Source organism: Typopeltis vanoorti, chromosome 2, assembly GCF_054136105.1.
Source record: "Typopeltis vanoorti isolate ZY-2024b chromosome 2, IOZ_Tvanoo_1.0, whole genome shotgun sequence".
NCBI classification, from domain to species: Eukaryota; Metazoa; Arthropoda; class Arachnida; order Uropygi; family Thelyphonidae; genus Typopeltis; species Typopeltis vanoorti.
The window spans coordinates 148,376,503-148,404,065 of NC_143550.1; the positions used below are offsets into that span (position 1 = coordinate 148,376,503).

At 37.2% G+C, this 27,563-nt stretch overlaps 1 protein-coding gene across 3 annotated transcripts in view; it reads left to right on the forward strand.

Moving 5' to 3' along the window:
- wcy (WW domain-containing adapter protein with coiled-coil wacky) overlaps positions 1-27,563 on the forward strand; it is a 257,173-nt gene that overhangs the window by 170,069 nt on the left and 59,541 nt on the right. For all 3 annotated transcript variants that reach the window (XM_090413481.1, XM_090413500.1, XM_090413489.1), the window contains 2 exons: positions 494-805; positions 22,803-22,865. In XM_090413481.1, coding sequence (XP_090269607.1) covers positions 494-805; positions 22,803-22,865 — 375 coding nt within the window. The remainder of the gene's footprint in view (positions 1-493; positions 806-22,802; positions 22,866-27,563) is intronic.

The following is a 27,563-nucleotide window of genomic DNA, read 5'->3' on the forward strand; positions in this document are numbered from 1 at the left end:
CAGCTCCAAATATTTCACATCAACCTTTTGTCCTCATCTTTCGTACCCTCACTTTTTGCTCTGATAATCTTCCACACAGTTTTCCGTAAGGACTATAAATAACATATCAACAGGTTCTTTTTTGTGGATGCCTGCCCACACGCACAGCACTGATGTACCATAGGTTTCACAACCTCCTGTGTCTAGGATATATATTAGATTTCAGTCATCTTTTAATAAACTTGTAGGGGCCAAAAGTATAGATTGTTTGTTTTAGTGACAGAATTGCTATAGTAAATTTATTTTAGAATAGTATTGAGACTATGAAGCTTTATCCTATATTGTTCTGGAGTTTATTCTAGTAAGGATGTTCAACTCTTTCATTAGCTACTTAAGATTTACGTGAAAGGTGGGACAAAACTGGTCATAATTTTTTTTGATTGACTTGTAATTTATCTGATGTCATTATCTGTAAACTTCATAATCAAAATTAACTATTTTCTTATAATTTTAGATTCTCAAACACAAGATATGGACATATCTCCTGAAAGTTGTGACACTCCAACTAGCCAAACAGACTGCTATCCTCAGTCCAGAACACAGACTCCAGTGTCTTCCTCTACACTTTCACAGCCTCACCTTCCAACCCCTAATGTTCCCCAGTTGATTCAGCCTCCACAGTCTGTTCAATCAGTGCCCCATTCTCAACCACAGTCACATTTGCTTTCGCCCTCTCAAGTAACCTTAGCAAATTTGCCAAAGCTCATCTCTCAGCTAGCAGGTACAAAAGGATTACCAAACCTTTCAGAACTGTCTCCTCAAGAAGGTAAGTTTACAAAGAAGCAATATTACATTCTGTTCTTACTATAGCAAACTTGTAGGTACCAAATCTTCCATTATAACAACCACAATTGGTTTGTAGAATTGGTTAATAGAAGATTTTATAGTAAATTTCCTCTAGTGATTTATTATATGCTAATATAAAAACTTAGATGACTTTTTGGTCGTTTGTTATAGCGAGAACTGTGTATGTTATCTGTGTAATTCAGGTGTTACAATTTTATTAAGATTTTATTAGATAGTTAATATAATTGGTTTGTTTTTTTGTAATTGTATTGTAACATCATATTGTTTTACACATTTTATATAAGAAAAACATAATTCAGGAATTTTCATGATGAAGCAGTGGATTTATAATCTTTTGGAACAATTGTTCCATACAGTGAAGTTTAGCTATAAGTAATTAGGATACAGAATTCACTTATGTTGGAAAGTAATGAATTTGTGACAACAGAATTTTCAGTCTTGTTTGAGTACCATTTTTAGTGCATACAGTTAAAGAGAAAATAACTAATAACAGTCAAAAATTGTACATGTGTTGTAATAAAAGATATCTCTATTAGAATTCAAGGAAGTGACACTGAAATTATTGAAATAATGAATTATTTAATACAGTCATGAGGGGTATTGAGTAGAATAACTTTCTAGAATTCCATTTCTGTTTTAGACAATGTTTTGGTTGATAAATATCAGCTCCTCAGCGTCATATAGAACACAGTTCTGATGTAAAACTTTAGGTTTATCCCAATGAATCTCGTATCTAGAAGATATAGCAGGACTGGCAAAATCCCATTTATCAGAATCATGGGTGTATTCTTGTTGTTAACATATTCGAATAGTCTAAACTGTGCCCATAATATGAGAAACTGTATGAGCTAGGAATTCAATAAATTCCTGTATAGGAAAAGGGCAGATATATATCCTTTGGAGTGTATTAGAATGAATTTGGTTTATCAACTAGAAAGAAGAAAGAGACTTGAAGGTCACTCTGATATAGAAGTCTGGCAAGTTTCTCAGATAACTTTTGGATATATGGAACCATCAGAAATTTCCTCTAGTTGTCTATTATTCTAGTGATGATGCTGAAGTTGCAGCCATTAGAGATAAAAGTCACTTCTGCTTTTAGATGAGAATCAATGGAGCATAAGATATGTACACAGTGTACTAATGTTTTGATAATTCATCATCCACCCCAGAAAAAACTGTGATTATCTGGGGTGGATGATGAGAAGCATGTATATTATAAAAATGATATTTTATATCATTTTTACAATATACAATAAGTTTGTTCATATTCATTCTATTATAATTTCATTAATACATTAAAAAAAATGTTATTAGTAAACTTTGCATTGATAACTTATACTTATTGCTGATAATATAAATTGCATATGAAAATACTATTTGAATTTAATAATGGTTAAAACACTTATTTAAGTCTGAGATCAGTTGTGATTCAAAAGCATTTCTGTTTTTATGAGAAAAAAGAAAAACTGAGTTATTGAGAATGTGTGTTATATCATGTTCATGCACACTGTTTAAACCAACACTGATTGGTAACTTACTGCTCCACATGGTATTATGTATCTTATTGAACATGAAAGAAAGAAAACTTGCTATATTATATATCAACTATTCTTATGCAAAAAAAAAAAAAAAAAAAAAATATATCAATTTTAGACAGCATCTGATTATCTTAAAGTAAAAATCTGATCCTCACATTCTTTATATAATCTGAACTCATCTTGCATTTCTTTTGATTTTTTTTCTTTTTCTTTTTCTTTGATTTCTTTCATTTTTTATGAACTCATCTTCTTACTTTTCCTTTTGCAATTTTTCTTAGCCATTTCATGAGCTACATATATTTTAGCTAGAACACTCAGTAGGAAAGTTTCTCTGTGATTTTCACAATGATTTGTTTCCTTTTCTTATAGATGATTACTATCCAATTATCTAGAATATGAATCATGGTTAGGCTTTCTGAATTATACAGTGTAACTACTGAAACTGTTATACCTCCACATTGCTTTTCAGGAATGAGAACCACCTTGGGCTTCTGGCCTAATGTCCAATCCTCACCTTCACGTGGTATGCCCTCTTAGTAGGTATCTACTGCGTACTGAATGAACGAGGATGGGCTGGACATTTAATATTTAGCCAACCAAATTATACTCTTTATCGGCTTAACCTACAGATGCATATGATTGTACAACATGGTGAGATTTCATGCCAGCTGTGGCATCACCCAGTTAAGCAAGGCCTCCTGCTGTTTTCGTCAGAGAACCAGGACAAACAGTGAAAAGTCAGCTACTGGAACAAGCTCCAACTCAACATCTAGAAGGAGAATAAACCCAACATCAGAAGAACTGAAGATAGGAACCATTAATATAAGGAGTATTAATGGAAAGGAAATCGAACTTGCAGAAGAATTGGAAAAGTACCACATGGACATAATTGGCATTACTGAAACAAAGAAAACAAAAATAGGTGAGATCTTACTAAATAATAAGTATAGGATGTTATTTTCAGGCAATAATGATCAAGGAAAGGAAAGAGTAGTGATAGTATTCAATCTCAAACATGAAGATAAACTTTATGATTGGGAGACAGTTTCGAGAAGTTATGTGGGCAAACTTCAAAATGGAGACGCGGACAGTGAAACTTATTTTTGCCCGTGGTCCCACACAAGGTTCTTCCAAGGAAGAAGTGGAGGAATTTTTTAAATCATTAGAACAGGTAGCTGACATAAAGAAAATGGAAAAGGTAGTCCTTGTTAGAGATCTGAACAGCAGACTGGGAAATGAATCCTACCAAGCATATAGCAACATCTCGGGAAAAGGGCATGCTAATTATAATGACATGTATTTACTGGACTTCTGCTCAGGAAATGGACTAATCATTACTAATACCATGTTTCAACATAATTATGTGCACAAGTTCACATGGGGAGAAGACACAAGAAATACGAAACGCCCTGTTGACTACATCATTGTTAATAGTGATATCTTCATGCTCGTTCAGCATACAAGAGAGTGTACAGAGGATTTGAAATTAGAAGTGACCATTACTTAGTGCTAAGCAGAGTAAAAATGGATATCACATTGAAAAGAACAGTATGTAAGAAAGTTTTAAAATAAATTAAAGTTGATCAGCTTTACAAGTAAATTGTCGACTTCACTATACAACCATTATTGAAGAAAAAAATTAAATAGAAAACAAGAACCAGACCTTGGAGTCTCAGTGGCAAACTCTGAAGATGTTGATTGGTTCAGCTATGAAGTTATGTTGTGAAGTTGTCTGCAAGGATAGAAAAATAAGAACATCATGGTGGACACAAGAAGTTAAAGAAGCAGTCCTAGAAAAGAAGAAAGCATACCAAAATTTCCTAGCAAATAAGTCAGCAGATGCCCTAAAAGAATACAGAGAAAAATATAAGAGAACAAAGCTGTGTAAAAGTACCTAAACACAAAAGTCATGGAAAGACTTTGGTAAGAATATAGAAAATAAATGGAAGGAAGGTGGCAAAAATGTTCTGGGGGCTATAGAAGAAGCATCAAAATGGAAGAAAGAGTAGAGTACTGTAAAAAGAATCAAAGATGATAAAGGTGGCATGAAAACTGAAGATAAGCATATCCCAGAAGTCTGGAGTAATTACTTTGAAAGATTGATAAATGAACCAGGCAGTGACAGAACTGTACCAGAAAATTTTCAAGAGAAATACAAAAAGGATGTAGAAAAAGTAGTCAGTTTGTACTCAAAAGTAGTTTTTGAGGTAGAAAAAGTAGTCAAAAATTTGAAATGTGGAAAGGCAGCTGGAGTAGGTGATATTTGACCAGAAATGCTTAACTATGGAGTTTTGCACTGCATTATTCAGAGACATTGTCAGAAGGTCGAATTCCCAATGATTGGACTAGAGCTCTCATAGTACCCATTTATTAAAAAATAAATAAATAAAATAAAATAAAATAAAATGAATATGAGAATTACAGAGGAATTTCTGTACTAAGTGTTTGTGTTCCAGGTAAGATTTATGCAAGTATAATTGAAAAAGACGTGAGAAAAATTGTGGAAGAAAAACTTGAAGAACAACAAGCTGGGTTCAGGCCAAATAGATGTTATAATATCAAATTTTCACTTTAAGACAAATAATTGGAGGTGCTTAAGGGTCAGCTGTATAACAGAGATCTCACGTAGCCTTTAAAGGAATGTGGAGAACTGACTAGGGCTTTCGACCTAATGTCCAATCCTCACCTTGTGGTGCACCTGTTAGGTATCCAGGTACCTGTTATGGGTACCAGGGTTTCTTCGTGATGGGGAGGAAGTGGAGAGGATCCAGAGACGAGTGACCAAGATGATAGAAGGGCTGTGGAATGAACCTTATGAGAATAGGTTGAAGATTTGTGGGTTGCAGAGATTGGACGATAGGCGAAGGAGGGGTGATATGATTGAGACATTCAAATTACTGAAGGGTTTCTATAAGATTGATCCAGAAGATATTTTTGAAAATATGACTGGTGGTGGGAGGACTAGGGGCCATGCATGGAAGTTGGGCAAGAGCGTGGTTGACGAGGGAGTTAGAGCTAGGTTTTTTACTTGGAGAGTGGAATAAGCTTCCGGAGTCTGTTGTAGGTGCTACGACCGTGAATGAGTTCAAGGCAAGGTATGATAGATACTGTGTCAATGTCGAATAGTTGTTCTTGACATGATGTTAGGGTCTCCCTCGATGAGTCTGTCGACTCCTTGGAGTTGCCCGGAACAATAATAATAATAACATTCTGTGTTTCAAACTGCAAATCCTTTGAATATAAACACCTGCTGATTAATTAGGCAGTGAAATTTTGTCAATGTTTATCTGCATACTGTTCAATAAATGTTACAGCACCAACATTTTTTCCACACACAGATGGGGCACCATCAGTGCAAACTGCTACTAAATTCTTGAAATTTAAGGATAGTTTTTTGGTTACACACACCCTTACATTTTCTGCGATCTCCTTTCCTGTTGTTCTTCCTTTCATTGAACACATCGACAAGCTCCTCTGTCACCTCAAAATTCTTATTAATGCCTCTTACATATATTAAAAGCTGTGTAGGATACTGAACAAGCAATGATGAGCTGACAATTTGGGATTGAGCCAACCAAATTGCATTCTTATTAGCTTAAACCACAATATAAAATTATCGTACAACATGACAGAATTTCATGTCGACTGGGGATTCACCTGGTTAAACAAAGCCCCTGTTGTTTTCGCTAGGGAACCAGGGCAAAAAGTGAAAAAGTTACTGAAATAAATCAGGAAACACGTTCCAACTCAACATCACCAGAGTTCAAGATCGGTACTATCAACATAAGAAACCTGAATGGCAAAGAAATGGAGCTAGCTGAGGAATTGGATAAGTAACAGATGGACATAATAGGAGTGACAAACAAAAAAGACAAAAATTGGTGGGATCTTTCTGAGCAATAAATGCAAAATGTTATATTCAGGCAATGACAATCAAGAAAAAGTACTTAACTATGTTGAATACTATAGAGTAGCTATAGTATTCAACACTAAATACGAGGCTAATCTTCTTGAATGGAAGGCAATATCAAGTAGAGTGATGTGGGCAAATATCAGAATGAAAAATGGACAATGAGACTTATTTTTGCCTGTAGTCCCACAGAAGGTTCTACTAAAGTAGAAGTGAATGAATTTTTTGAGGCTTTAGAGAAAGCAACCGACACAATGAAACAGGAAAAGTTGGTTCTCTTTTGGAATCTTTAGATTCCAAAAGAGTAGAATAGGAAATGATTGTCAGACGTACAAAAATATTTTGGGAAAATTTGAAGAAAAGAGCGAAGCTAATAATAATGACAAATACATGTTGGATTTCTGCTCAGGACATGGACTGTTTATTACTAACACCTTGTTCCAACATAAAAATGTACACAATTTCACATGGAGAGAAAAGGCAAGGAATATGAAAAGTCTCATTGACTATGTTATTGTGTTTGATAGTGATGGTTTTGTCAATGATGCAGGACACCAGAGTTTACAGAGGATTTGAAATTGGAAATGATCACCATTTATCGAAAAGAAGAACATGTAAGAATGTATTAAAGCGAATAAAAGTTGAGAAGCTCTCAGATGTGAACTGTAGATTAAATTACACTTTATTCAAGAATAAATGAAAGTTTGAGAACAGCAACCAAACCTTGGAGATTCAGTGGCAAATCCTGAAGAAAACATTGACTGATTCAGCCAGAGCGGCATGCGATGAGGTTGTCTGTAAGAATAGAAAAATCAGAACTCCATGGTTGACACAGGAAGTTAAAAAGTCAGTGAAGGAAAAGAAGGCATATCGAAAGTTATCATAGCATAAATCAGCAAAGAAGGATCATACACATCCTCATTACAATAACAACAATTGGAACACAAAATAAAATTACAATAAAAGAATCTATTTCAAAAAGTGTCACTAAAGCATCAGTAGGACAACATATGATCAGTTAATTCCCAATTTATAAAAATAAATACCAAAATATAATAATCAGAAATTTGAATTAAAATGATATATTTCCCATAAAGTGAATAACTAAAGGCCTAATAGCTCTCTCTATATATCAGGTCATTCCAAAAATGTCATTTTTTTATGCTGTACTTGTTCAAACTTGTCTCTGCTTGTCTAAACATGGATTTTTAAAGCTTTATAAATACCATTAAGCTAAGGCAGCCTAATTCTAAGGAGTTCCACCTTGCAGGAACACCATACATAAGTTATTCTGTAAATAACGCTTTATTACTATGGAGGTCACTGAAAAGCACATCATGCTTTATGAGTTCAAAAAAGGCTATAATGCTGCTAACACTGTAAAAAATATGCAAGAAGTTTATGGCAGTAATGTTTTGAATGTGCGAAAGTGCCAGTGATGGTTCAAAAAATTTTGACAAGGGAACTTTAGTTTGAAAGACTCCACTCCCTCTGGGTGCCCTGTCTCTCTCTCGATAATGATATGCTGGAAGCCACTATTGCAAGAAATGCCTCTGCAATTGTTGAAGATTTAGCAAAAGATCTTAATTCGTCATGGACCATCCATCACCGTTTTCAAGAATTTGGGATATTGCCTAAGCTTGGCAAGTGTGTGTTCCTGACAAACAAGAATCGAAGAGAGCATGTCAACATCTACACTACTCTTTATTCTTGAGAGGTTTGATCTCCATTTTTGAGTTGTGATGAAAAGTGGATTCTTTACAAGAATGTTAAGTGCCAAAGGCAGTGGGTTCATTCAGGAGAACAGGCTAAACCTCAGCCAAAACAAGATCTTTAGAAGGTTTTGTTAAGCGTTTGGTGGAATATGGCTGAAGTACACTGTGAACAACTTGATCAGTTGAATGAAAAACTAAAAGAAAAGAGGTGCTCTCTGGTCAGTGGAAAGGGTGTTGTTTTTCACCATGATAACACATTCCCTCATACTGCAAGAATCACCTGTTCCAAGTTCGAGGAACTAGCTGGAACTCCACATCCTCCGTATTCTCCCAATCTTGCATCTTCAGGTTACCATTTATTTTGAAGTTTGCACCATTTCATTAATGAAAAACAATTTTATTTATTTATTCATATGGAGTTTCCTCCCTTTTCTCCCCCTTCCCTATTGGGGCGAGTTGAGCCCCCTCATGGGGGGGTTAAGTATTTATGGCTGTAGATCCATGTGTTCACAGGGCAGGTTTGCCTGCTTGCGGGATGAAAAACCCCAGATAAACTGGGGAAAAAACCTGCTGTCCATGCCCTAGACCGGCTAACTAGGCTATGGCTGAGGAAGATCCTTAAGTTCCTCACGTCGGCGACAGGAATCGAACCTAGGACACTCCTTCCCCAGGCATATGGTTACAAAGCGCATAGCCACTAGGCTAACCGCGCAGACATGAAAGACAAAATAAGATACATTAAAGGCGCAGAAATTGAGCCTATGCAACTTCTTTGCCTCCAAACTTCCTGAATTCTATAGAAATGGCATTATGAAGCTTTCACAACATTGCAAGAGCATTATTGATTCAATTGGAGAATGTATACTTGATTAAATTAGCAAGTGATTTTTCTTTTATATCCTTCCAAAACTTAGTGCTAAAGGTGACATTACTTTTGGGATGACCTGATTACTGCTCTATAAGGAATCTACTTTTGTGTAAAAGCTTAGTGGTTGATTTTTTCCAAAAGAATATGTTTAGTCAGGATGGCATGTTCTGCTATGCACCAGACCATCGGTTCACTCCCCTAATTTTTCTCAGAACCCTCATACCCTTGGTCTCTAGTCTTTGATCCATTGCTTTATTTCTAACCCAACTCTCCGATCGATAACTTAAAACTAGTTTAAACACTTTCTTGTACTGCTTGTCTGGTGTTTTTGCTAATTTCTCTCTTATTCCATATACTTTTATTCAGCTAGCTACCCACCATCCAGCTTTGCTTATTCTGTTGTGTATTTCCAGACTTAGCCCATCATCTTCACTAAAAACTATGCCTAAATAGCTGAAATATTTTACTTGTTCTATACGATCTCCATTCAGAATACAGCAGAAGTTTTCTGTGTTCCTGCCTATTTTCATAGTTTTGGTCTTTTTATTGTTAATTTTCATGCTAAATTTGTTACAGCTGTTATTCAATTTAGTTCTTGTGTCCCAGAGACTTGCACTACATCAGTAAGTACATATGGCTGGTTAGTGCACAGTACTAAACCAGTTAATAACATATCTGGAGGCTTCTGATCAACTAGCATCAAATCCTGCAGCTAGTTACTTTGCCAGTTCGTGACTAGAGGAAGTCAAGTACAGTGACTGCAGGGTGAATTGTTGAGGCCACTTATGGATAGGTAACTGGGGGGTCCCTCTATGGGAGCAGTATGTTAGCAAGTCTGTCACCTTTTACTCCATGTCCCACTTCCTTTTTATCTGTACTTCGCCACATAAAATGGATCACAACCCAAAAAAAAAAAAATGTAATTTTGCTACAGATCAAAAAAATTATCCCACAAAAAATAGTTTAAAAAACCAAAAAACAAAAAAATCCACCAAAAAAAAACATAAGAAACAACAAAAATGTAACAAAAAAAACAAACAAACCAACCACCAACATTTAATTCTTACTCCCACCCACCCACCCCAATAAAAAAGAGTTTATACATCCACTTCACTGACATCCGTGGCCTCAACAGCAATATAAACAATGTGCACCACCTGTGGTCACCTAAACGAGAATTACTGTCCACCTCAACTGGCCACACTTTTCACTACAATGGTGACACGTGTACATTCATCAGAACTGATATATACCATGCCTAAGATTGCAAATTGAATCTTCCTCCTTTTCATATGCTCTCTCTCTCTCGAATTCAACTTTCTAGTCAAAATACCCTAATAGTGAGGTCATCCTTTTTTAGGAACTTGGACATCTAAAATTGACTTCCTTTCTCTAGTTTTCAATGATTAAGCAGTCATGGGTGCCGAGATGTTTGCCATTAGAAATTAACATATTACAGATTATCGCTCTTCCTACTAGAATACCTGACAATCCACTCCAATTTGACAACACACTTGATCTTTTTTTTTTTTTCCTAACTGTAGCTCCCCTTTCAAGTATGCTGTCGATGTCAGTTCTTCTCTTGGTGACCCAGATCATAACCTTATACAAGTCTCTTTTGCCACAGAACAACCTTCACTCACAAGTTCTCAGTCTCATGACCTCTATTCCTCCTTTCCGTGGTCTGAATACTGCTCCAGTTTTTCTGATCCAAATACCTGCTCAGACTCCAAGTGCCAATGTAGTAAAAGAAAAAAATGTCTGCTTACTGCGAATGGCTCTAGACCAAAACTCCAGCTGTCCACTCTGCCCATACTGCAGCTTGCAACAGCTATAAAAGAATCATCACCAAATCCAAATCAAACTTTCAAAGGGCCAAATACTGTAAACTCTCCTTTTGGTCTCTTATCAAGGCCATTTTGCACAACTTTTTTCACCCAGATTTCCACTACTGTTATATCCAGATGGTATTGTAGTCACCACACCTAAACACAAGATCGACTTACTGGCATCACTGTTCTCTTCCATTTCCTGCATTGATGAACTGGTTCAAGTTCCTCTCCACTCCACCAAGAACTGCTCTCCATGTCGCCCATAGTCTTCTGCCAGAAAGAAATCTAAAGAATCCTTAATAACCTGAACACAAACAGGGTATCTAGTCCTGATCGACACAGTGTGACCTTTGCTGTCTTTGTGCCATTAAAATCCCAAATCAATCAAGCAATTAAACCTGATGGTATCCCACCTTTGTGTTAAAAACTTGTGCCTTTTCAATGTATCTTATTCAACTGGCATGTACCCTACAAAATGAAACAGGCCCACATCCAGTCCATCCCAAAGAAAAGTCAACCACCAAACTGCTGTCCAATTGCTCTCACTGCTGTTCTCACTAAAATTATAGAGAAGGTCATCAACAACCAACTCTCAAACCACCTAGAGTCATACCAACTAATCAGTGACCAGCCATATGGATTCTGCCACTTGTGATCTACAGCTAATCTTCTTGCTTTCACTACCCACCTCTGGACCCAAGGCATGGAAAAATTTGGAGAAACTCACATCATTGCTCTCGACATTTCAAAGGCATTTGATCAGGTTTGGTACATGGTGCCCTACTTAGCAAACTGCTATCCTATGGTCTGCCATCCATGCCCTTCAACTGGATCAACAACTTTCTTGATGGTTGCTCACTGTGTGTCATGGTGAATGGCTCCTCCTCAGGTTTTCTCACCAGTGTAGGAGTACCCTGGGATTCTGTTCTCTCGCTCTCACTCACTCTCTTCCTCTTGTATATAAACGATCTGCTCCCACAGACTTCTAATTCTATCCATAGTTTTGCTGATGACATTACACCCCATTCCTACTTTTTATTTGATAAACCTTGTAGTGCTCAAGTATTAGAATCTTCAAGATCCACTGTGATCAGTAGCCTGAACTGCAATCTCCCAGCTTCAGCTGGACAAGGACCATTTTGTAGATTTTAATGCCAGTAAAATTTAATACTGTCTACTCTCTTTCAAGAAAGAGCTGACATCCCTCCTTATCTTCAGTAATATCCAGATTTCCATTTATTTATTGTATGGCAATCTACATACAGTTATAAAAGTACATGCACATATATCGGTACAAATATGTAAAAAAAAAAAGTTTTTTTTTTAATGTAAATGACAAACAATTAGAGTAAAACATAGGCACTTACACTTTCGACGGACAAAGCACTTAAGTTAAGATCAAGTTCTCTGATCCAGTCTATAGCAGCTGGTGTCGCCTCCAGGAAGTAGCTTTTTTGACCCATATATGCACGAAGACTGCACTCAGTAGAAATATGACAGATTGATTGGTTCAGGTATCCACAGTCACACTCCAGTGAGGGAATTTTCCCCCACTTGTACAGATAGCTTGCACATCTTCCATGGCCAGTACGAATCATGTTCAGTGTTATCCATCGTGTCGAGGCTAGCTGGTGAACGGACGTGCTATTGGAGAGCTCCTGAGAGATTTGTGATTTTTGTTGATTTATTGGTGTTTTGGATTCAATTTAATGGACTTCAGTGTGTAATTTTGGTATATTATTGGAGCTTTATTAGCGTGGTTAGTGTACTAAAGTGTTTTATAACATAATCTATGTCGGGAAGTCGCCGCTAGATGAATTCGTAATGTGTAGTGTTCGTGCAAGCTACAGATAAGATAAGTATCATTTTCAGTTATCGACACAAATTACTTAATATTGTGTAGTTTTGTTTTGTTTGCCTTGCGTATTTTAGTGCGTCTATTTTTGGTGTGTTATAACGTATAATTTGACAAAACACGTTGCAAATAAGGATGGCACCTGTGCGAAGCAAAATGGCGGCCAGTAATGAAGGTTCGCCATCGTTATCAAAGAACGGTAGCATAAAAGAAATGAGTCAGTGTACTAGCTGTGAAATGTACGCTTTGCGGAGTGCGGTCGGAGTGTGGTTAGATGATAATAAAGGATTGAATGTGTGTAGAAAATGTAGGGAGAATGAGGAATTGAAGTGTATTTCGGATCGTGAGTGTGATATTTTTGTCAACCTTCAGAATGAAGGAAATAGGGATATGACAAGAAACGGCAAGGTTGTACATGAAAATTGTGAGAGTGTGAATGATAGTATAAATGGTTTCTCAGAGAACAAAAAAGATGGGATAGATGCATTGAGTGAGATCGCGTTGTTGAATAGTGTGATAGAAAGAGCAAAACAGCAGCTAGAGTGCATGAACAAAAGTAGACTGAATGAACCAACCAATAATAAAAGGTATGACAGGAAAAATAGACGTATGAATGTGAATGAACAAAATGAAGGATAGAGTGCTGTATGGAGACTCGTTAGTACGAGGTGTGTTAGTAGAGGATTTGACAAAATCGTACCAACCTGGTGCGACCATAAAGGACGTAACTGCGTCTATTAGAGAGCAAAAGGAAAGGGTGAAAGAAATGATTGTTGTGGCAGGTACGAATGATTTGAAAGGAGATAAAATGGAAATGATAGAAGACCTGAATGAATTGTTTGAGGTAGCAAAAGAAAAGAGTGAGAGAGTTAGAATGATGAGTCTTTTGCCACGGTATGACAGTGAAATGTTTAAAAGGAGGGCTATAATTGCGAATGACTTTATGCATGTGTTATGTATGACGAGTGGTGTGGAATTTATGGATGTGTGGAGTGAGTTTGATGGGCGAAAGGATCTATATAAGATGGATGGCTTGCATTTGAATGGTTACGGTGTAAGAAGACTTGAGAAAGTGTTGCTGAATGTAGTGGATTTGCAAATTCAGGGAAACTAGATTTGTTAGGTGGGGGGAGTAGAGATACAGTCCTTATGGAGGCAGTTGAATGTAAGAATGAATATAATATGATAGAGCAAATAAGGACAACAAATCTGAGTGGGATAGTTAATATAAGGCATCAAGGTAGGGTTGGGGCTAATGGGGGAGTCTTAAATTCGTGTACACTAATACTAGGAGTATTAGGAACAAGAAGGAAGAGTTTTTGGCCATGGTTGGCACTTCCAGACCACGGGTTATTGGTATTAGTGAAACATGGCTGACTGTAGATGATATAGCTAGTGGGATTGAATGTGATGGGTATAGTGTGTTCAGGAATGACAGAGAGAATAAAATGGGGGGAGGAGTATTGTTGATGATAGCTGATCAGCTACAGCCAAGGAGAATAGAAGTTGAATTGCAGGATAGAGAAAAGAGCACATTTGAGGCCATTTGGTGTGAGATTGTGGCTAGCAGAACTAAATATACAATTGGGTGCTGCTATAGACCAGGTGATGGAAAAGATGGTGGTGACAGTATGCACAAGCAAATAGAAGAAATGGGTGGAAGGAGGGTGATTATTATGGGAGATTTCAACTATGGTCGCATTGATTGGAGTGAGGAGAGGACACACGGGAGGAAGGAACTGGATTTTATGCGGTTATTAAGGGATAACTATCTGCGACAGCATGTAATGGAAAATACTAGGGGTTAGAGAGTGCTTGACCTAGTAATTACATCTGAGGATTTGGCTGTAACAAATATGACCACATTGCCACAAATCGGTGAGAGTGATCATAGGGTCTTAACTTGGGAGGTGGCTAGAGGTGTAGAATTTTCAATTAAGACAGGGTACATGTGGAATTATCAGGCTGGAAAGTATGACATGCTTAGGAGTTTGATTGGTTCCGTGCCATGGCATGTACAACTGCAAGGACTAGAAGTTGATAGTGCATGGGAGGTAGTTAAGAAGTGCTTGCATGAAGCAATGGCTGACTGTATACCTAGAGTCCGAATAATAAATCAAGTAGGGGTTAAATGGATGAATAACACCATTAAGCCTGAGTTGCAAAAAAAGAAACAACTATGGAGGGAATTTAAGGAGAAGGGTGACCGGCAGGCACATGAACGGTATAAAGCGCAGGCCAGAAGGGTGACGAGTGTGGTAAGAAAAGCAAAAAAGGATTACGAAAGAACATTGGCCATGCAGGCTAAAGAGAATCCTAAACAGTTTTTTAGATATGTAGCAAGTAAAAGGAAAAATGTACATGGCAGATTGATTTTAAAGAATGCTATTGGTAGGGAGGTAACTGAATCAGTTGAGATAGTTGAGTTACTGAGTGAGCACTTTGCAAAAGTATATCATCCAGGTGGTGACATTGCAGAAACGAATAAACCAGTAGATTATACGGGAATTGTGGTTAATGAAGTGGAGGTGAGTAGTCTATTGCATAACCTCAATGTCATTACATCTGTGGGATTGGATGGTATACCAGCTCGTGTTGTACGAGAAGCAGCTAAAGAATTGTCAGTACCCTTGACCATTTTGTTTAATTTGAGTCTCGGGTCTGGGTTAGTCCTGAGCGGGTGGAAAGAGGGGAAAATAGTTCCACTGCATAATGGTGGTTCCAAGACTGCTGTTGTAAATTACCGACCGATTAGCATATCAGGAATCATTGTCAAGGTCTTAGAGAAATTAGTCAAGAAAAGAATACAGGATTGGATAGATGAAAATGGGATATTGTATGGGGGACAACATGGTTTTGTGAAGGGTAGATCATGCCTCAGTAACTTGCTCACGTTTTATAACAAAGTGACGGCTGAACTGGATAGGGGTAATGGGTTTACAGTGATACTACTGGACCTTGCCAAGGCCTTTGATAGGATACCACATGGAACCCTAATCAGTAAACTGGAGCAGATGGGTATAGATATAGGGTTGGTGAGATGGATAAGAGGGTGGTTGAAGGAGAGATATCAAAGAGTGGTTTATTCAGGAGTGGAGTCTAAAAGACGTCTTGTGACTAGTGGAGTGCCACAGGGCTCTGTTCTTGGACCACTGCTTTTCAATTTGTTCATCAATGATATTGGAAAGAATCTGAGAGGAAGTGTTCACTTGTTTGCTGATGATGCAAAGTTGGGTAGAGCAATTGTGAGTGCATAAGATGTCAAAATTTTACAGGATGATTTGGATAGTTTGGAGGACTGGACTAGGAAAAATGGATGTGAATTTAATGTGGCAAAGTGTAAGGTTATGCACTTTGGGGTGAAAAGAATAGCAGCAGTATATCGCATTGGTGGAATCATACTCCAGGAGATTGATGAGGCCAGTGATTTGGGAGTGTTGGTGGATAGGGAGTTGAAGTTTAGGGGGCACATTGCAAAAGTAACTAAAACAGCTCACCAAATCACTTGGCTTCTGAAAAATACTTTAACATGCAGAGACGAACAAGTTGTTGTTCCTCTGTATCGAGCCTTGATAAGACCCCATCTGGACTTCTGTGCCCAGCTATGGGCAACAGGGTTTCTTCGTGATGGGGAGGAAGTGGAGAGGGTCCAGAGACGAGTGACCAAGATGATAGCAGGTCTGTGGAATAAACCTTATGAGAATAGGTTGAAGATTTGTGGGTTGCAGAAATTGGACGATAGGCGAAGGAGGGGTGATATGATTGAGACATTCAAATTACTGAAGGGTTTTTATAAGATTGATCCAGAAGATATTTTTGAAAATATGACTGGTGGTGGGTGGACTAGGGACCATGCATGGAAGCTGGGCAAGAGCATGGTTGACAAGGGTGTTAGAGCTAGGTTCTTTACTTGGAGAGTGGTAAATGAGTGGAATAAGCTTCCAGAGTCTGTTGTGGGTGCTACGACTGTGAATGAGTTCAAGGCAAGGTATGATAGATACTGTGTGAATGTTGAATAGTTGTTCTTGACATGATGTTAGGGCCTCCCTCGATGAGTCTGTCGACTCCTTGGAGTTTCCCGGAACAATAATAATAATAATAATAATCCATGTCTTTCGGCTCAGTGCCATACCCAGGATGTTGTGGCAATGCCTATCAAACCAAATTTTGAGTTGGGCATTAGTATTTATACTCTACGCTCATTTTCATTGATCTTTGATATTATAGTTAGTCATTCTCAGATGTTTAGCTTCACGAAGAGGGAGCTTTCTTGATTTCAGTCTGTTAAGTTGTAATTCTGATATGTCATTATTTATAGGCAATTCAGTATTTCTGAATATTTTGTCATATTCTCGTAATAGAGCATCATATCTTCATAGATTTGGTGGTATTAAGTTGCTCAGCATTGGAAGCCAGTAGACAGGAGTTGTTATTTATAGTTCTGGATATAAATCTCATTGTGGTGTTAAGCTGACTGTTAATTAGTTTAGTATGACAGCTTTTGAGCCAGACTGGAGCACATTACTCCACCACCGAAAAAACCAGACCGAATGCAGATATTCATAGCATGTTTGCTGCTGCACCCCAGGAAGTGCCACATAATTTCTGAATGATGTTATTTCTAGTTCTTATTTTTCCAACTGTGTCTCATATGATAGAGTATGATTGAGTGTAACTCCTAGGTACTTAGGGTATTTATTATGGTGTAGGACTGAATTTCTGAATGGGATTTTCAACTCGTTGTATGCCAACTTATTATTGAGATAGAAGGTTGACACTTCAGTTTTACTTGCATGGTTGTAGTCTCCATTTTTTAAAGTAAATATGCATAGATGCAAGGTCGTTTATGAGGATTTCCTCTGTCCGTCTTAGTTCTCTATTTCCGGTGGCTAGCGCTATATCATATGCATAGCAGAATTTTCTAGATACTGTATCTATGACAGATACAGTATCTAGAAAGCTGGCCATATTGCCGGATGCAGTGACAGGAGATGGACTAGAAAAAAACAGAGTGAAGACCAATGGATGGAGCAAGACAAAGAGGAAGACCACAAAGAAGGTGGAGGGATGTACTGGAACAAATTGCAGGAGTGAGCTGGATGGGAGAGGCAGAAAACCGAGTGGTCTGGAATCATGAGGGAGACCTTCATTCAGCAGTGGACACAACCAAAATGTTGAAGAACAAGAAGTATCTGTCATATCAGCTATATATAAGCTTAATAAGAGAGGGACCAATACTGAGCCTTCTGGTAGGCCATTGTTAAGTTTCTTCTGGTTACTAATATTTTCTCCAGACAAAACAGAAATATCTATTGCCGAGCATATTATTAACAAGTTGTATTGTTCTTCGGCATGGTAGTACTCTCATTAGTTTATACAACATGCCCTCTCTCCAGGCAGTGTCGTATGCAGCAGTTAAATAAAAAAAAACTGCAGGAGTTTTTAAATTTTGTTGAAAGCCTGCTTCTGTGTATGATGTCAGCACCAAAACTTGGTCACAACAACTATGATTAGGCCTAAAGCCTGCCTGTTCAATCGGAACATGTTCAAAGATGGTGTTGCTTATATGGTTATACAATAGTCTTTCCAGTAGCTTATGTGTGCAGATTAGTAGTGCGATTGGTCGATAGTTAGTGGTCATCAGTTGATTTTCCAGGTTTTTTGGAAAGAGCTATTATCTTAGCTTTCTTAAATTCTTTCGGTAACACGCCAGTGTTCATTTCCGAAAAGAAATGAAACACCAAACATTTTTTGATGTTTTTACCAGCGTGAATAAGAAATTCTGGGTGAACTCCATCAAACCCCAGGTTCTTTCCCTTATTTGTATCGGCTAGTGCATTCTTGATTTCCTCGTCACTGAAAAGTCTTGCATATCCTCATTCATCTTGTAACTTTCCCTTTAATTCTCTGGCTTCTCTTTTAACTTCGATGGTATGATTTCTGCCATGTTGGCATCTCAATATTTTAATATATTAGCAACTTGGTTTGGTGCAACATCTGTCTTTTTAGTAGTCACCATTGTAGTGCCTCCTAGCTTCTGTAACATACTCCAAGCCTTACTACTGGAGTGCCTAAGGTTCAGTCCCTCAATTGTTTCAATCCAGTACTGTTGTCTTGCTGCATCCAATTCATGGAGAAGGTAGTTTGCGATTTCCAAATCCCTGCTTTCCAGAAATTTCTCATAAAGTTGTTCACTCAGTTTGTTCCATCCAGGGATATACTCCTTTCTATAGTCTCTGGGGATATGTTTTTTACCTATAGAGATGACCATTTCTACAAATCAGTTGTAGTTATTGGGTACAGGTATGAAGCAAGCATACTTGTCAAGTTAGTAGCATATTTTTCCCAATTGGCTCTTCGAAAATTCCATCTTGGGTGGGGAATTGATTGGATAAGAGGTATTTTTATTCCTACATCTAGGAGAACTGGCCAGTGTTGGCTGTGAGGGAAGTCACTAATGATGTCCCTTTAATGTAAGGAATGGTTATAGTTTTATTGTAGTCTGGTTTATCTTTTTTTTTTATTTTTATTTTTTTTTATTGCGGTCTTGTTAACAAAATTCTCTACAAGACCTCAATAAAAAAACAAAGAGAAACCAGACTACAATATTAAAATTAAAAGAGTTATTTATAACACGGTAGCTGATACTCAAGGACTGCATCATATCATGTGGTGCAATCACACTACCATGAAGAGCAATGATATATACATATACGGTTACTGCTCTGAGCACCATGTCCCTTTTTTAGCGCAAATCCAGTCTGGCATTTTGGGATAGTCTCATTTTTTATGACACAGTATCTCAAAAGTGTGTGAACAGTGCATGCTGTAAAGGCATAATTAAAATCTGCCAAGCAGTATTCATTCCTCTGATCAATAAATCATATGAAATATACTTTGGATGTAAAGTGGGAAATCACTAATAGATCTTGGTTCCTTTGTAACATCCAAAGAAATAAGGCTATCTCAGTGTGACTGTTACGCAGTCAGATATAATGATATAATCCTTGAGTACCTGCATAACTCTGGAGAGTGTTAGTCTTGAACTGACTCAGTGTTTTTAAACATTGCTGATTTCTTTGACAAAAGATGTTTTCTTAAGCAACATGTAGTGTTTCTATACAGTTCGTGTATATATATTCGTGAAAATGGATGTGCAAAACCAGGGAAACTAGAACTACCAAGGAGGGGGTGGGGGAATGGATATGCAGACATCAGTGAGACAGATGAGTGTAAGAATGTATATAATGTACCCGAGCCAGCACTAAGTACAAAAAATGGGAATGGGTCATTTAGAATAATGCATCAATATAGGGGTGGGACTAAGGGATCAATGCATTTCATGTATACTAATGCCAGGAGTATTAGGAACAAGAAGGAAGAATTTCTGGCCTTGATTGGCTCTTCCTGGCCACAGGTTATTGGCATTAGTGAAACATGGCTGACGGAAGATGATATAGTTAGTGGGATAGAATGTGTAGGTTATACTGTGTTTAGGAGGGAGAGAGAGAGAGAATAAAATGGGGGGAGGGGTATTATTGATGATAGCTGATGAACTGCAGCCAAGGAGAATTGAAGTTGTATCGTAGAATAGTGAAAGGAGCTCATTTGAGGCTATTTGGTGTGAGATTGAGACTGGCAGAATAAAATATACAGTTGGATGCTGCTATAGACCAGGTGATAGAATAGATGGTGGAGATAGTATGCATAGGGAAATTGATGAAATGAGTGGAAGGAGGGTAATTATTATGGGGGATTTCAACTATGGTAACATTGATTGGAAGGAGGAGAGGACACATGTGAGGAAGGAAATGGATTTTATTCTATTATTAAGGGATAACTATCTGAGACAGCATGTAATTGAAAATACTAGGGGTATGAGAGTGCTTGACCTGGTAATAGCATCTGAGAATTTGACTGTAATGAATATGACCATGTTGCCACCTATTGGTGAGAGTGATCATAAGGTCTTGACCTGGGAGGTGGCTAAAGGTGTGGAATTTTCGATTAAGACAGGGTATATGTGGAATTACCGTGCTGGCAAGTATGACAAGCTTAGGAGATTGCTTGGATCAGTGCCATGGCATGTACAACTGCAAGGGCTGGACGTCAATAGAGCATGGGAAGTGGTCAAGGAGCATTTACAGGAGGTTATGGCTGATTATATACCTTGGGTCCGAATAGTAAAACAAGTAGGGGTTAAATGGATGAATAACACCATTAAGCTTGAGCTGCAAAAAAAGAAACAACTGTGGAGGGAATTTAAAGAAAGGGATGACCTGCATGCACACGAACGTGCAGGCCAGAAAGGTAACGAGCGTGGTAAAAAAAAGCAAAAGCGGATTGTGAAAGGAAACTAGCTTTGCAAGCAAAAGAGAATCCCAAACAGTTCTTTCAACATGCTGCAAGCAAGAAAAAAACTGTACACGGCAAAATGATTTTAAGGAATGACGATGGTAAGGATGTCACTGAATCAGTCGATATAGTGGAATTACTGAGCGCGCACTTTGCAAAAGCATATCATCCAGTTGGTGACATTGAAAAAATGAAGGAACCATTAGTTTATACGGGAATAGTGATGAATGAAGTGGAGATGACTAGTCTATTACAGAACCTTAATGTGAACACATCTGTGGGATTGGATGGTATACCGACACTGGTCTTGCGCGGCTAAGGAATTATCAGTGCCCTTGACCATGTTGTTTAATCTGAGTCTCAGGTCTGGTTTAGTCCCGAAGGTGTGGAAAGAGGGGAAAATAGTTTCACTGCATAAAGGAGGATCCAAGACTATGGTTGCAAATTACCGACCGATCAGCATATCAGGAGTCGTTGTCAAGGTCTTGGAGAAAATAGTCAAGGGAAAAATACAGGAATGGATTGATGAAAATGAGATACTGTACAGGGGACAGCATGGCTTTGTGAAGGGTAGATCATGCTTCAGTAACTTGCTCAAGTTTTATAACAAGGTGACGGCTGAACCGGATAAGGAAAATGGGTTTACAGTGATACTGCTGGACCTGGCAAAGGCGTTTGACAGGATACCACATGGAATACTAATCCGTAAACTACAACATATGGGAATGGATATAGGGTTGGTGAGATGGATAGGTGGTTGGTTGATGTAGAGATATCAAAGAGTAGTTTATTCAGGAGTAGAGTCCAAAAGATGACCTGTGACTAGTGGTGTGCCACAGGGTTCTGTTCTTGGACCACTGCTGTTTAATCTGTTCATTAACGATATAGGGAAGGATCTAAGTGGAACAATTCATTTGTTCGCTGATGATGCAAAGTTGGGTAAGGCAATAGTGAATGCAGAAGATGTCAAAGTCTTGCAGGATGACTTAGATAGATTGGAGTTCTGGGCTAAGGAGAATGGATGTCCATTTAATGTGACAAAATGTAAGGTTATGCATTTTGGGGTGAAAAGATTAGCAGCAGTATACCACATTGGTGGAACTGTACTCCAAGAGATTGATGAGGCCAGGGACTTGGGAGTGTTGGTGGATAGGGAGATGAAGTTTAGGGGGCACATTGCAAAAGTAGCTAAATCAGCTCATGAACTCACTTGGTTGTTGCAAAATACCTTGGCGAGCAGAGACAAGCAAGTTATTGTACCTCTGTACCGAGCCTTGATAAGACCTCATCTCGACTACTGTTCCCAGATTTGGTCACCTCGGTTCCTTCTTGATGGGGAGGAGGTGGAGAGGATCCAGAGGCGAGTGACTAAGATGATAACAGGTCTATGGAATGAACCATATGAGAACAGGTTGAATATTTGTGGGTTGCAGAAACTAGTTGATAGGTGGAGGAGGGGAGATATGATTGATACATTCAAATTGCTAAAGGGATTCTATAGGATTAATTCAGAGGATATTTTTGAGATCAGGACTGGTGGTGGGAGAACTAGGGGACACCTATGGAAGCTGGGCAAGAGTGTGGTTAGCAGGGGTGTTAGAGCTGGGTTCTTTACTTTTAGAGTGGTAAATGAGTGGAATAAGCTGCCAGAGTTTGTTGTGGGTGCTATGACGGTTAACGAGTTCAAGGCAAGGTATGATAGATACTGTGAGAATGTAATCGCATAGTTGTGTGGACATGATGTTTAGGGCCTCCCTCGATGAGTCTAAGGACTCCTGGAGTCGCCCGAAATAATAATAATAATAATATACACATATACTTTTGCCTTAAAAGAGTTTTAGTGTTATACAATATAATTGATTGAATAAACTGTTTCTTTTCAGCCTTAAGAACCATTCAACAAGCTTTACAGTTAACAAAGCAAGTAACAAGCTTAGCTCAGACAGGTAAGCAGATATATAAATTTTGGATCCTGTTTTCTATAAACTTTACATTTTCATCATTAAAGCAACTCTGCAAAAGCTAAAAGCAAGTAAAACTGTTAAACAAGAAATTCTTAATTGAATGCCTAAAAATATCTTTTGTTTTCCCCACCTAAAAGAGATATGTTCGTCAAGTAAAAAGAGAGAGAGATAATTTGAAGTGTTGACTCTTTCGTATCCCTTTCAATACATTTTTTACACCATGTAACAAGTTTATCAAAGCCATTAGTAAAACTTTTGGTGGGGTTGTTTTCAGAATTATTTTCTCACCTCTGCTTTGATCTGTTTGTCATTTTCAAAATGGATATAATTAAGGTGCGGGTTTTTTTTTTTTTTTTTTTTTTTTTTTTTTTTCCAATTTAGGAAATAACCTAAAGTAGGATGGTACTGTAGTTCTACAGTACCATCATGATGATGTTCTACAGCTTCAGATATTTTTATTATTATTATTATACGACTCCCATCCATGAAAGGTAAACTTATACTATATTAATACCATGGGTGGCTAAGAATTTTTTCTTTTTATTAATTTAATTTATTTTTTCATTATTCTCAAATCCTGCTCTAGGGACCAAACGTGGAACTTTTTTCAAACTGCTTCAGGCCTGTAATATGTGGGACTGTGGTTTCACATCAGGTAGTGGAATTCAAACTCATAACCTGTTGTTTGTAGAGCAGATACAAGGGTGGTTTGAAAATTTCTCGGCCTAACAATGAAAGAAACGAATTTATAATTTCAAAATTATTTTTATTTTTCAACATAATCTCTCTTAAGACTAATACATTTATTCCAGCAATGCTCCAGCACCATTATCCTGTCCCTTTAGTGGTTCTCAGTAAGATCTCCAAAATACCCCTACAGCTGCAATCACCTCTTTATTCGGAGAAAAACACTGACCAGTGACCAAGAGTTTTAGTTTTGGGAACAGTGAGTCAAATCTGGGGAATAGGGTGGATATTCCAACAATTCATAGTGCAGATCCCTTACTTTTCCCGTTGCCAAAACACTTTGTGGGCAGGTGCATTGTCCTGATGAAAGATGATTTTTTCCCTTCTGCAAACCGGGTCTTTTCTCATGAATTTTTCATCTAGTTTGGTTAAAAGATCGGAATAATATTCCCTGGTTATTTTTTACCATTCTCAAGATAATTAATAAACAACATGCCTTTAGCATCCCTAAACACCGATACGATGACCTTTCCTGCTGATGGAACCTACTTTGTCTTCTTTGGCGCTGAACAACCCTTCTGTCAACTGTTTTGACTGCTGTTTGGATTCTGGTGTGTAATGGTGAATCCAAGTCTCATCCATTGTAATAAATCGATGCACAAAATCAGTTTTATTCTTGTTAAAATGCTCCAAGCACTGTTCAGAGATTTTCATGTGAGTACGTTTTTGATCTTCGGTGAGCAAGCTCTGCACGAAGCTTTTTCATATGCAATTCTTCATGCAAAATATATCCTACACGTTCTTTTGAAATGCCTATAGTCTCAGCAATTTTATGCACTTTGACTCGCCGGTCATCCAATACCATATCGTGCACTTGATCAATGATTTCTGGTGGTGTTACACTTTTTGGACGTCCTCCACGTGGATCATCTTCAAGGCTGGTACGGCCACGTTTATACTCGACAGCCCATTTCTTAATTGTCGAAAACAAAGGAGAAGAGTGCCCATAAAATTTTATTATCTTCGAATGAATTTCTTTTGGCATAAACCTTCTTTTACAAAGAATTTTATAACTGCACGATACTCAATTTTATCCATTTCCAGGGATACAGACAACACTTTTGCTTCAGACAGCTGTATAAAACAAACTACTTGATAGAATGACTTGCAATTTCACATGAGTGCTTATGACAGATGTACCAACTTAGAAAAAAAAGATCTTGCTGATAGTGTTGCCATCTATGGTCGAGGCCGAGAACTTTGCAGACCATCCTCATACACTCATGTACATCCTCACATTTGTCATGTAGCAGTGGCTGTTCTTTAGCACAAACACAATTAATTCATTGTTTCAATTTGGTTGAGGTCTTCTCTTAACTTTTCAAATTTATTATCATTCCTTTCACCATACAGTCCTGGTTAATGACACCTTTGTACTCCCCGAAGACTTGTACACTTCCTGATTAGAAAGTTTCGTCTTACTTTATTTTTGGCCCTCATTGTGGAAGTTAGTGATATTTCATATATTGAATTTTCATTTCACAGTCATAATAATGAACTCAAGTTTTGTCCCAGTCATGACTTTTGAAGAAAATTCACCTTCCCTTGTGTAATTTTTGAAGCATTTATATCTAGTGATCTGTGCTTGTTTGCTGATTTTCTCTAATTAACTGCTGAGTTTTATGTTTATGAAAATTATTGTTTCTTGTTCTTCATGCCCAATGATGTCCAATACTTACATATACTGCTTCACCATAAAAAGCCTTGTAATTGGCAGTGAATTTTAATAGCACTCACAATTTTATGATTACTGCATTCTGTTTTGCACACTTCAACAAATTTGTAAAAAGACTCGTACACCGCTGGACAATACTAAACATTTTCAAAGCCATTTATATTCCAAACACTGCATTCTGTAGGCATTACATTCAGAACATCCACCCCTCTTATAAATTAAGGAATCAAGAACTCACTGTTTTCCAAGATTCCAAAGTTTTATTAAAGTAATAGCTGAAAAAAATTGCTTTTTTTTTTTTTTTTTTTTTTTTTTTTTTTTTTTTTTTTTTTTTTTGAAACTTTGGTTTCCACAAATAGGACAAGTACTATTTTACCTTGGCTCAGTTTATAAATGTGAATTTTATTATTTACTTGAAAAATTCATCACATATATTTAAAATTGTAAACATGATATTCAAAAAACACCAATTAAGCTGTGTATTTCCAGTTTTCAACAGTCATGCACATTAGAAAACTATTAGTTAATAATATGAAGCATAAACTTTTTACCCAGGCTGTGGACACTTCCATATCAGACATTCAGTAATACTGCAAAATATAAATGATAAAGTCCTGTCCATTGCTTCTATCCCTACAAATGTATTTTTTGTTTGGCAAAAGTGGAACATAAGCCCAATAGATTTCAGAGCTATGTCACTAATGCCATTTTCTAGTTGTCTCTTTTGTTAGTTTCGTCACCTCACTTGTGCTAGTTATTACCAAACAACAATTCCATCTTTTATTAAAATTAAGTCAGGAAACAAACAGTCTGTCTTAAATGTTATAGTTGTAATTAAATGTAACTTATGATGGATTATTTTATCATTATCCATACTTTACACATCACTTATTGTAATCAATCTAGTACTTCTCTTCCAAAAATCATCAAAATTCCATTATATCTTTGAATATCACAGCTACCATTAATATATGGTAAAGCAGTCAGACCACAATAATTAATGTCTTGATGAAATTTCTTAGAACACCTCTAAGTAGTTCATAATTTTCTGATGTTGACCTTCATGATCTTTAGCAATTATATTATAACAGTCTAACACAATATTTCATGACTAGTTTCTGATCATATTTTTTCCAAATAGGTTGATTATTTGTCAGGTCCCTGATACGATCGGCTTATGTATTTTAATTAACTAATTCTGGTAGACAGGCTTATATGTTGCTCACTCATTACTATTATTATTCAAGAAATAACATATACTGAAATATTAATTATAATAACTTTAGTTCAAGATTGGTAAAAAAACACTCAACAGGCAGGCATGCAATCAGGAATACATATCCATACTTGAAGTAAAAAAAAGCCATCTAAAATGTGGAAAGGCAGCAGGAATACATGGAGGTATGGAGTTTTATTTCCCATATGCAAAAAGGGAAATAAAACTGAATGTGAGAATTACAGAAGTATTTCCTGTGAGTGTTCCTGGCAAGATTTATGCAAGTGTACTTGAGAAGGATTGCGGAAGGTAAGCTGGATTTAGTCCAAATAGTGGCTGTCAGGATCAGATTTTCACTTTACAACAAATAGTTGAGACAACGTGGGAATATGCATTATCCCCTGTGTTATTCATTATCTGTATGGATCACATTATGAAGGAAAGTGGTATTAAACCTGATATCAAAATTGAAGATGTTAATCTCAGCTCTTTACTTTATGCAGATGGTGTTGTACTTTTAATAAATCCAGTACAAGTCTACAAGATATCCTGACTAAATTGAATAACTGTTGTAATAAATTTGGTATGAAAGTCAGCAATAAAAAGACAAAGACAATGAAAATAGGCAGAAACATTGAAAACCTGAATTGTATCCTGAATGGTGAACATATAGAACAAGTGAAACATTTCAGCTGTTTAAGCACACTTTTTAGTGAAGATGGCAAATTAAATATGGAAATAGACAACAGAATCAACAAAGCTGGTGTGGTAGGAGGTCAAATGAATGAATTTATATGGAATAAGAGAAAAATTAGTGACAACACTAAAGTAGCTGTATACAAGGCAGTGTCCAAACCAATTTTAACTTATCGTTCTGAGAGCTAGGTTAGAAATAAAACACTTGACCAAATACTAGGGACTACAGATATGAGAATCCTGAGAAAGATTAGGAGCATGAATGGCAATATCACATTAAAAACGAGGATATTAGGAAAGAACTTGACATTGTTAGCATCCAGGAATGTGTTAGCACAGCTAATCT